Source organism: Sarcophilus harrisii, chromosome 6 (genome assembly GCF_902635505.1).
Source record: "Sarcophilus harrisii chromosome 6, mSarHar1.11, whole genome shotgun sequence".
NCBI lineage: Eukaryota > Metazoa > Chordata > Mammalia > Dasyuromorphia > Dasyuridae > Sarcophilus > Sarcophilus harrisii.
The window spans coordinates 39,973,566-39,986,188 of NC_045431.1; the positions used below are offsets into that span (position 1 = coordinate 39,973,566).

The 12,623-nt window shown below is 34.6% G+C and overlaps 1 protein-coding gene across 1 annotated transcript in view; it reads left to right on the top strand.

Annotated features, from left to right (window-relative positions):
- Positions 1-9,372, top strand: part of THEGL (theg spermatid protein like) — a 60,577-nt gene extending 51,205 nt beyond the window's left edge. The window contains exons 8-10 of the mRNA XM_031943498.1: positions 5,423-5,554; positions 7,548-7,723; positions 9,113-9,372. Coding sequence (XP_031799358.1) covers positions 5,423-5,554; positions 7,548-7,723; positions 9,113-9,227 — 423 coding nt within the window. The 3' untranslated portion in view covers positions 9,228-9,372. The remainder of the gene's footprint in view (positions 1-5,422; positions 5,555-7,547; positions 7,724-9,112) is intronic.
- Positions 9,373-12,623: the final 3,251 nt, after the last annotated feature.

Sequence of the window (12,623 nt, forward strand, 5' to 3'; positions counted from 1 at the left end):
ATCATTCCCCTGCTCAAAATTCATTCATGATGTCAAATTATTTACCAAATGCAGCCCAGAGCTTCTTAGCCTGGCATGTGAGGTTCTTCAGAATCTTGTCCCGGCCTCTTTTTTTTTCATGATACAAGAATATGAAATTTGAAACCAAGAAACTTGGCTATTGGCTATGTAATTCTGGGGAAGTTATTTATCTTCTCTGATCCCGTTACCCTCCATCTTTCAAGATTCAACGGCTTCTCTGCTTCCCCTTTCCCCTCAGAAAAAATTCTGTTTTATTTTTCTGGTGCCTCTCTTAGAGCACTTTAAAAATATTCTCTGTGTATTGTAATTATCTGTTAGTTTATTAGAGTTTAAGCTTCTTGAGAGCAAATACTATATTGACTTCATCTTTATATGTTTCATAATGTTTATTAGCTAAGATACTTTTGGGTCTTATGCCAATTGATTTACATTGGTTAAACTTCTGTATAAAATTTTAACAATTGATTTCAGTGTTATTTTTATTGTTTATTGCCTATTTTTATTATCATTTATGCTTATTTAAAGTTTTAAATTGACTTGAGTTATATATTTTATCTAATTTTTCTTCTAGTTTTTTTTTTTTTTTTTTTTTTTTTTTTTTACTAATTCTGATCTTTTTTCTAATAAGTTGATGATCTGATTATATAAAGAAAACTGACTTATGGGTGACTTCCACATCAGTAATATCTTTTAAAATCAATTTTATTTTGTGAGATTTTGTTGTGCGTATGACTAGCATCTATCAATTCTTTCTTCAGAGGAAGTAATCATCATGGTAGATAAGGATAAGATTTATGCATATTGCTTCATTTCTTTCATCCTTTCTTCTTGACTAATGTTTTCTGATTTATTTCTCACCTAGTCCCACTGTTGTTACTAGTCACTGAGGGTCAAAGTGCATTTGATTTAATTTGTGGGGTTTTAGAATTTTTAATAGAATTTTTCCAAGTCTTGATCCTCTGAAACTGATTTTGATGTATAAGTTGCAATTGTTTTCATAGTGATCTTTCCACAAATATCTATTATGAGCATTTCAATATGAAGTGGCCAAATGTCCAAGGAAATAATGGTTCTTGTGTGATAAAATCAATTCTTCCGGCTGCAACTCCTGCCTGTTTATAGTGAGAATGTCAAGATTAATAAGAATTAATTGCTACAGCAGCATGTCTAATGGTAAATAGATAAACTCTCATATTTAGAGTATTTCTATCAATTTGCCACTATCACTACAGAAATGGAAGGGGATCATATAGGACTAGGAGCCGTTTTATATTTTTATTTACTTCGTAGATTGCTATAGCCTCGGGATTAATGATCAAGTGGCCAGCCTGTTGATGATAAACTTCACTGCACTTAGCTAGACTGGTTCTTGGAAAGCAGATTTGGTCTTTTGCCTAGGTCTTACTCAAGGCCTTTCCAGCATAGCTGAAGTTAACAGGGCTTACATTCAGCTGGCATGCCTTGGAGGACCCAAGGTCACCTTTCTACCCCGAAGAGGCATCAGAATAGGATTTTGCCAGGCAGAGAGATATTGTGTTCCAAAGCTGCACCAGTTCTGAATGTAAACTTGTTTATAAAATCTTGAAAAGGAGGTTGGTGGGTAATTTTGAGCAGTATGGCTCCATAAAGCATCAAGTAGTAGAAAATAAAATCAGTTTAAAGAAATTTGGCAGGCGATCAACTAAATAGTCATCTCAAGAGCGTTTAAGGATTAAAATGGAAGGACAACAAACAGAAGAAAAATAGAAAAAATCTGCAATGTTTTTTTAAATAACAAATTGTCTTCAACATCAAAGAAAATCAAGCCACTACATTTGAACTCTTTAACATCAACATCATGAATATAGTTATACCACAGGCATGCATAAAGCATGAATCAAATGTACCAATACACCAAATCCGCCTCCATATATGTCTCTGACTTATAGAAGATACTAAAAGTAAGGGAGGAAGGAGAATTGGATCTTATTAATGCTGAAGAAAGGTAAGCAATAGAACATCAATAAATATCAACTTAATATGCCTACCTTCCTATTTATGTAAAATCTTTATAAGACTCATCTATACATTGAAGGTATCCTAAGTGAGGGCATTAGTGGATAACAAGCAACCTTTTGCAATTCATATTCTAAAATCCATATATTTACCTTTTCATAGTTGGCTGAAAGATGTAGTGTAGATAAAATCTGACCATGACTATTGTTTGTTGATTATTAAAAAGTATTTTATTTAGTAGAAAGAAATGCTGCTTTAAATGCTTTCTTCCAATAAGATGTTTTCCATTTACACATCAAAACCATTTGAGTCTTTGAAAGATATTAACTTAATTCAAATATCTTTTGATCTCAGGGATCCTCAAACTTTTTAAATAGGGGGCCAGTTCACTGTCCCTCAGACTATTGGAGGGTCAGACTATAGTAAAAACAAAAGCTTTGTTTTGTGGGCCTTTAAATAAAGAAACTTCATAGCCCTGGGTGAGGGGTATAATCGTCCTCAGCTGCCGCATCTGGCCTGCGGGCAGTAGTTTGAGGACCCCTGTATTAGATGAAGTATAAAACGGGGAGATCATCAAAGCTGGTTAACACTGTGATGGATGGATAGAGATCTAGCACGGAGCTGAAATTGAAGAAGTCATTCCACATATTCCTGCTAGTGGATAATATTGTTTTGGTTACTCCAAGCTCTGAAAGGAAGAGATCTGTAACTACTCAGAAGAGATTGGTCTGAGCATCTGCACAGGAAAGAACAAATGCTTGAAGTATCTCTTGCCCATGGCTGACATGAATTGTAGGGAGAACTTGGTGCATGGGTCTAGAATTAAACAAGAGGAGGGAAGAAAATGGCCTGCATTGCCTTTGAAAGTTGCAGTAAGTGTTAATAACCAGAGGATTCTTTTAGAAACAAAGGTTTATCTTTTTTAATATTATTACCAATATAACGTTATATAATTAAAAGAAATAGAGCACAGTAGTGTCTGAGGAGTTAAAGATCTATGTGACTCATAGGAAAATGGAGATCATGATGAGTGTAAATAGGCTACAAAGAGCAGTTATTGAAGAATAAATAGAAAGTCATCATGGAAATGCATAATGGGAAAAGAAGATAGATTGATTGGCTAAATGACGAAAATAATGACAATGGTGGATAGCATTGGTGCTCTATTAGCATCCTCATGATCTCAAGAGAAAGAAGCAGGTCTCAAACATATTGGGTGATTCTTTTGGTCGGTAGATCTCTGCTTATGGGAAGACATCAATAAGAGTTGCACAGAGAATGAGTTGTGATATACATCGTAGAGCACACATCCAGATTAATGAGATTTTAAATCCATTGGGGTATGCTTCACAGCACTTGTATATTATATATACACATCTATATATATATATATATATGTATATATATATACATATGCACCTACTCTATACATATTGTTGAATTAAAAAAAGTGATCATCTTTAAATTGTGTAATTCTAGAGAATATAAACTTTTTTCTATTCCTTTTTATTTTCCTAGTACTTAAGTGTAGGGCTTTATACCCTAGAATCTCATCAGATTGATTGGTGAATTCATGAAAATGATTAGGTATTCATTCTCCTGATTGACCCCAATTATATTTAGCATTCTTGTGGTTCACTAATATTCCATTATGGTATATTCCATAATTATAATTTCTTTTGTCTCTCCCTAATCAATGGATAACTGTTTTGTTTCTATTTTCTGTCTACTATGAAGATTTTTGTTGTGAACATTTTGTAGCAGCTTTTTTTCCCCCTGAGGCAATTGGGATTAAGTGACTTGCCCAGGGTCACACAGCTAGGAAGTGTTAAGTATCTGAGATCACATTTGAACTCAGGTCCTCCTGATTTCAGGGCCAGTGCTCTATCCACTGCTCCTCCTAGTTGCCCCTACTATGAACATTTTGAAAAATTTGAGACCTTTCCCCACCTATCCAGACTTAATCATTTTTGTCATTTTTACAGGTACAATATTTCTCACATCAATGCTTTCTCAATACTCACACAGCTATTGCCAAATTGGTCCTGCTCTATATCTCCCTCTTCAATTCCATATTTCATACAGCTGATAAAGTAATCTTCCTAAATCATAGGTTTGATCATGTTACTTTCTTGTTTAAGAAGCTCCTATCACTTTCTATTCCTTCTAGTATCAAATGCAAACTCCTCTGTTTGTCATATAAGCCCCCAATAATCTTATTCCAGCCTATTTTTCCAGGTACATTACTATCTTTAGCATGCCATTAATTTCAGACCCACTAGTTTCCCTGATATTCCTGAGACAAGACATCCAGTTTTCTCCCTTTGTGTCTTGGCAATGGAGCCTGTCGCTATTTTCCTAGAATGTATGTCCTCTTCCTATTCAACCTCTTTAGACAGAATCCCTAACTTCAAATTTCAACCAGCATCCTTTCCCATAGAGAGCCAGTCCTGATTTTCTCAGCTTTTAATGTCTTCAAACTATGTATTTAAAATTTACTTTTTATATATTTTGTATCTACACACACACACACACACACACACACACACACACACACACAGTTTTCTCTTATAGAATATAAGCTCCCTGAGGGCAGATGTTGATTTTTATCTTTGTAAATCCAGAGACACATAGTGGTTGGCACATAATAAGTGCTCAATAGATGCTCATTGATTGATCATATTTGATTTTCTGGAGGATATTGAGCTCAGAATCAGAGTGTGAACAATTTTGTAATTTTTCAAACTTACCCTCCTTACTATTTTTCAAAATGGTTAGACAGATTCACAAACCAACACAGTATATGTCTGTCTCTCACAATCTCTCCAACATGGACTTTTTCCATCTTTTATCATCTTTGAAACATTGAAAAGTATGAGGTTAAATTTCTGAATTGTTTTTACTTTTATTTCTTACATTTTTAGTGATTTGCAACAATCTTTTATATGATTTCTGGTTGTTTTAAATTTCTCATTCCTTTGATTCATTATCCATTGGGAAATAGCTTTTAGTCTTAAAAATTGTGTCAGTCTCAACATATCTTAGATATCAGACTTTTGTGAGAGGTATTTAAGACAAAGACTTTTTTTTTCCATTTGTAATTTCTCATTCTAGCTACATTGATTTTGTTCAGGCAAAATATTCTTTTTCTTTTTTTCCTTTGAAAGTTATCCAAATAACATTTCACATTATCTACTTTCCTTCTGATTTTTATTTTTACAGTGAGGTTTCTAAAAAAGCTAGCTGAAATTGGCACACACAATTATCCTCTTAGTATATACAATTTTCCTTTTTGCTTATGCAGCTAAGAAATGCGGTTTATTGATCAGGCCAAAAAATGTAGTATTGATCTGATTGATGTCTTTCATAGATAGTCAATGTATACTGTTTTGTTTTCCTTATACAGGTTGAAACAAAGATTACACCTGCTGCTCTACATGCATTTCCCTCATCAAGAGTGATTTCTCTCTCAGAACCAAAGGTCAAAACAGACACATTATATTTTGAAAGAGGAAGAAATAATTCGCCAATTCGCCCAGTAAGATACTATTTTTTTCCCCCTGCTGTCTTAAAAAAGATGAGACTTTTAATTGATTCCTTAATGTTAGAACAATCGGCCAGGTAGAAAAAAGCTAAAATTTAATGAGATTAATTGAAAATTGGAAAAAAAAAAGCAAAACTTTGAAAGCATGGGGTGGAGAGGGAAACATAGTGAGAGGGAAGTTTCTATGAAAAATAAGATTTAGGAAAAATCAATATGATTTAGAAGTAAAATATGGCCAATAGAACAGCTTCATCCAGAGCAAGGATCTAACTCTGCCAGAAGCAGCTCTGGACAGAAGCCATATAGAAATCTGTATTCAGGCTTCTAAGGACAGATTTGATTAAGTTGGAACATATCCTCTAGAAGGTAAGTAGGTTGATGTGAAAGGACTGGAGACTAGACCATAGTGGGGAAGGTTAGCTAAAGGACTCGGGAATGTTCAGCTTGGAGAAGGGAAAACTGAGAAAGGGCTGCGATAGTTTTCTTCAGATATTTGTAGAACTGACATGAAAGAGACTTTAGATTTTTTTCTGCTTGGTCTCAGAGGAGTGGGTGAAAGTTACAGAGAGAGATTTAGACTTGATAAAAGAAAAGAAAACTTCATAACAATGAGAGCTTTCCAAAAATAGAATGAGCTTTCTTCTCTAACCCCTCCACTGGAAATTTTTAAGAAGAGTCTGTGTGATTTCTTGGGGGTATCATGGAAGAAAAAAGAGCTGTGGATTTGGGTAAAAGAATATCTGAGGCTCTGTCTCTTCCTGTCTGACCTCAGGAAAATCACTTGCTCTTTCTCTGTCTCAGGTTTTTCAGGTATGATGAGGGATTTGAACTGGATCATTTCTTAAATCCCTTTTATATCTTACTTAAGGTTTATGATTTATGAGCTACGGGTTCCAGATTGGACTCTCTAGAACATCTTAGAAAAGTATCCTCTGGAGAGAAGGGATACCTGGACATATAATCTAGAAATGTTTATGCCTTATGTGAAATTTATACAGTTAGGCACTCATTAAGTACTACTTATTATATATATTATTTATATATTTATACATTATATTATTATATTAATGTAATTAATATAGTGTATATTATATAGAATATAATTAATATATTAATATTTTATATAATATATAAGCAATAAATATACATACATTAATATATATTACATATATTATATACATATATAATATACTGTATTAATATATATTAAAGCGTGTTAAAGGGTTCTGAAGAATAACTTTAATTTGACCTCTCAGAGGCTTAATGTGAGATTCCATCAGGACTAGTAAAAAGAGCATAATGATTAAAATCGGGAGTCCTAACTCTGATTGGATAAATTACACTTCTTGGTTCTTTAATCTCTTGATCTATAAAATATAATAAGATTAACCATTCCCTGTATATTAGCTACTGGCTTTTTCCTTCCTCATCTGTAAAATGAAGGAGTCAGATGAAATGAACTCTAAGGTATATTCCATCTTCTTGTATTCCTAAATAGGTATAGAAGGCAATATAGATGAAAATATTATTTTAGCAAAATCCTCATCATAAAAGACAAGTTAAATATGTCATAATGAAATATATATGGATGCACGTATACATACATAAACACATATTTAAATTTTCAGGACTCAAGGAATGTATTCTAATGTGAAATTTATTCATTAATTTTTAAAATAAAAGATTTGAAAGATGTAGTGATATTGGCTAAATATCTATCAATTTTGCTATGTCAATGACATATAATTTCATTAATGTGAGAGTTCTCTCCATGGAGGCAGATTGTAAACTATATGGAGTTAAATGTCTTAGAGATCCGCCTTAGACTCAGAAAAACAAAAGTGTGATCTCTTGTACCATGGCTTCTCTCATTTTGACACTGATAGTTTATCATAAAGGCAACAAGGAGAAATGTAAAATGGCAGACGCATTCCAAAATAAAAAACAACACGTTTTGTGGATTTTTGCTTTTTGTTTTCCTTCAAAGGTTTCTACTGCTGCCATGGTGGCCCATCCCAGTCCTCGGACAATGATTCTAGCTAAAGCCAAAACTGTGCATGATGATTACCTCCCGATGCGTCCAGTTCAACAACCAGTACAACGCGCCGCCCTAAAATATGTTCCATCACCTAGGATTGTAGTATTATCTACCCCCAATTCAAGGTACGCACATACTGAGAGAAACAGGAGAAATGAGTTGGGAAGAGAGGTGTTAATAAGGAGAAAAGTTCTAGAAATGAAACACTTACAAAGAAATCTTGTTTCACATTGGCTGGGAGTCAGAAAACTTGGTTCTGGTTCAAACTTTGGGGTTCATTTTCTGACTGACTTCTTAGGCAAGTTACCACATTTTAGATTTTCTCTTTTTTTCTTAATAATTTTTTTTCAAATTGCAAGATATTTTTCAACATTGATTTTTGTAAGATTTCAAATTAAAAAAATTTTTCTCTCTCATCTATAAAAGAAGCCCAACCACACTAGGTCTTTGCACAATAGTTAATAGGGCTCAGATGATTAATATCCGAAAATGAGAGTTCTGGAAAAGAAAGATATAAACTTGCCAAAAAGTTTCTCTTCTATATAATCATTCTGGTCACTGGTGAATTAAATGAAAGGCATTCTTTCTTTAGAGGAAAGATGGGGAGGAAAGAATTGAGTGACTCAGATTCACCCTGTGTTGTTGGCTGAGTCATAAGGGTGGACTGGCAGAGTAGGAGGGCTATTGGGTTCCAGACTATGGTCTTTTCCTCTGAAATCAATATAAAACACTAAGGGAAGGTACTGTGATGCAGTGATGCTGAGAAGTAAGTAGTAGATCACTTTTTTTTTTCCTGCTGAGGCAATTGGGGTTAAGTGACTTGCCCAGGATCACACAGCTAGGAAGTGTTAAGTGTCTGAGGCCAAATTTGAATTCAGGTCATTTTGACTTCAGGGCTTGTGCTCTATCCACTGCACCACCTAGCTGCCCCAAGATCATAATTTTTGGATGAAAACCTGTGAGACAGAGCAGAGTTAGAGTAGTGAAGAAGGGGTTCAGCTTTGGAATCAGTCTAATATAGCTTAAAATTCATTATGACTGGCTTCATTACCTTGGACAGATCCTTTCAAATCTCAGTACCCTCAGGCAACAGTGTGACTCTCTATAAGGAGCAAATTGTATTGCTCAAAAGGATTTCTTTACCAAGAACTCCTTCTCTCATTGAAATCATAGGTTATAATTATTCTTCAAAATAATATTTTCCCCCTCAGAAGATAAAAGGGAGCTGGCGATAGTTCAGGAAAGGGGCTCAGGATAGATATAGCAACAACTCTATTTGCTAGGTGTTTTGGGCATAAGTAAACTACTTTTTAGTACATATGGCCTTTGTAGAGTTCTGCTCATTAATGAGTCAAGTTATGTAGGCACTGGTGTTAATCCTCAATAATAAAATAGAACTAAATTTTAACTATTTTAGGTAATTTAGTTTGTTGTTATACCGAAAAATTTCTAGAATTTTCTTTCTAAAATGTGATACTTATTTTCTGTGATTTTTTTCCTTTGCTTTGTTTCAGAACTCCTCTGACTATGAATAGTATTAACCTAGATGCCTTTAAAGTTAAGGATGCCGCAAAGGTAGCATTTTGCTCACCGAGAATAGTGAAATTGGCAGAGCCTATCAAACGTTGAAAGGGTGGAACAAAATACTTTCAGCACCACTTATGTGTCCTGATTTCCTCTTAAGATGTCTGGCTCTCCTTTTATGCAAGAAAACATTCTATGAGACCTCTGGGAGAATCACTGTAATAATTAAACAGCAGTTGTTACTTCTGAACACTTTTTGAGTATGTATTTGTAGTCTCCAACGTTCCCCTCCACTCCCACCAAAAAACTGGAAATCAGTAGCAGTGACACATCCTTTTAAGTGTTTGAGAACCTGCTGATGTTATTGATAAGCTTGAAGTGTGAACTCTTTTTTGTATTTTCTTGTGTTTTATGCATTTTCTTTTCTAATAAGATCAGTGTTCCCACAGTTTGCCAATAGTTCTGTCCCTTTCTCCTCATAGAACAAACAAGAGACCTTATTCTTCTCAGACCAAGTAATTGTGTTCCTATACTAATTATGTTTAATTAGCTGGAGATTACATTATTATAGACAATAATACTTTGAGAAGAGAGTCTGAGCTCTCTTAAACTTGAAATGGCATTTTGTTCTGGATGATAAGGGATGAGTTTACTCCAAAGTGTCACATTTTCACCAACCTTCTTCTATCTATGTACGCTCAGTGTCATGTAAAATAAGTTCCTTGATCAACCTGGGGATCACTGCTTGAAAACAGCAGAAAATTTGACAAGATCGTTCCAAAAATTTCATCAATGGGACAACTGCACAGGCTTTATATTTTCAAGATTTCAAGACACGTGTAAATTTTACTTTAGATAAAATCACACAACTGAAAAAAAGACACAAATGCAAAGTAGTGAATAATTCTTGAAAACCATCTGAGGTAGTTAAATTGTATCTCCAGACTCTTTCTGTTGAAGGGAATGCCAATTTTACGTTATGTAGAGATGAAGTTTATACGAAGATCTTGCTTAAAATAAAGGTAAGGAGCTGATTAATATTAAGAGGCTGACGCAGGCGGTAGATTGAGGAAGAAGTGAACCCTGTGGTAGCAAGATTTTTACCAAAGATTTTATGTCTGAGGCTCCTAGTCATACATAAAGTGGGGAGAGTAGAGACTCAGGCAATTGTCATCTACAGAAATTCAGCCTAGGCTATTCCCAGAAACACTTTAGGACCACATGAGAAATTCAAAGAAAGTCAACTTGTAATTGACCCTTGATTCCCTGATTTCATCTTGAAATCCATTCTGTATTTACCTGTTACCTTTCTATTTTTAGCACTTTTTAACTACCTTTTTTTTAAACATATTTTTTTTTACTTACCCTTAGCCACTTTTTCCTTTGAGCCAGTTTAAAAATCAGACAGTTCATAAGTCATTATAATTAAAGGGAAGAGAGTTGTTATCTACTTTGCTTGTAGATCCAGTGGAAATTCCAGAACATCTGTTTGTTATCTGTAAAGCCTACAAACTGACCTGATGTATTTCCACAAGATATATGGTCCATCTTTGCCTATCTTTGTATAATTTAGGAGAGTCTTATCTCTCTCACTGATCTTTCTAGGCACAGAGGAGCTTGTGAATTCAGGTCCACTCTCAAGGTGTACAAAATGCACATGGATCTTATAAATCAATCAAGCGTTCCTTAGTGACAGAGGGGTGGTTACTAGCCCCCACAAAGGTGATAGCCCGCTCTCCTTTATGTAATCATGTTGTCCCTACCCCCGTGATACTGTCTTCTCTACCCTATAACCAATTGTATTGTCTTTTTTCACCTACCCAACTTGGTTCTTTGTTCCGTGCTTCCCTAAAATGCTTTAAAAATGTTGTTAACCCTATAATTGGGTCTTAGCTTTGCTGGGAAAGCTAAGAACCTATTTATTGATAAATTTGTGCTTTATCAATAACTTGAATTTGCTCAGAACTTTGTGCCTCAGTTTATCTCAAATTTTAAACAATACACATTCTTTCACCTATACCAGGTTGTCCCTCCCCTATTCTCCTCCTTTCTTCTGTCTCCACAGAAACGTGTTAAGTGTATCTACAGTAAAGTAGTGAATATCCATTGGGGTCAAAACTCAGGACATGCACAGGGATTTTCTGCTCACACTTCCAAATGTTGGTTTGCTGGAACACACACACACACAAATCCTATTTCAGTAACGGCCCCAAGAGATCTGGAACAAAACCCAGGAAATTCCCCTGAATCCCCTGAAAATCCCCCAAATTTGGTTGCTCTCCACAAGTGATGGGTCTTTCCAAAGGCTCCCCAATAGTGAGCAGTTTATTATCACCAGAAGACTCTGTTCTTCCTCCTCAATTCATCTAAGCACATTATGCTCCTAGTGGAAAAATGCAGCTAAGCTGGACTGACTTGGTACTCTAATCGTGACTCCCTTTTTTACATTCCTTCTCCCTCTGGTGAAGATGATCCACATCTCTGATAGAAATTGTAATTAGGGAGAAGGAATGAACATCCCTGACAGATCATGGCCCCCACTTGTATCCTCCTCTCATACTTTTAATTCTACTCACATTTAGATGGATAGTTCCATGTGAAATGGGGTGAATACACTAGTTTGGAATATGAACTATAAAGACTCGGTGAATCTTTTAGATTATTAGTTCAGTCACTGAAGGGGAATTACCTTGAATATCTGTTGTCTAAAGCCCAGCAAGAAGACTCTTATTATTGGGAAAGGTATGATCTAGTCAGACTGAATATCCAAGTTCCCACACTGGATCTTTTGTTTTCTACTTTTTTTTCCTCTGTTACTTTCTTTGCTGCTGTACCTTTGTTTAGTGACTTTGTAAAAATGGCTAATAATAAAACGTATAACATTTACCATGTGCCAGTGCTAAGTGCTTTACAACTGTTAACTCATTTGATTCTCACAACAATCCCAAGAGGTAGGTTCTATTATCTTTATGATCTATTATTAGGATAATAATAGATCCTTAATTATAGCTGAAGGAACTAAGTGAGCAGAGGCTAAATAATTTGCCCAGAATCACACAGCTAGTAAATGTCTGAGACTGGATTTGAATTCAAGCCCTGCCACATGATTTATCAACAAATACAGATGATTTTAAATTTATTCCCCCTCCCAAGATATGCAAAATAATTTTGAATATTTTTTTTACTCTTGAATTCCAAATTATCTCCCAATTTTCTCTCCTTGTTAAAGAGGCAAACAATTTGATATAGGTTATATGTATGCTGTCATGCAAAATATTTTCATATTATGAAATAAAACACAAAGACAAAAAGTTTTAAAAGTATGCTTTAATTAGAAGTTTTTGACAAAGTACAAAACTCATTTGTGTTAAAAATAAACACCCTTCACAAAATACAGACATATAAGGATATTTTTCATGTGATACAAAAAGTATATGCACTGGGAAAATACTAAAATCTTTCTCAATAACTCTGGGGGGAAAAGCAAAGATTTTCATCTAT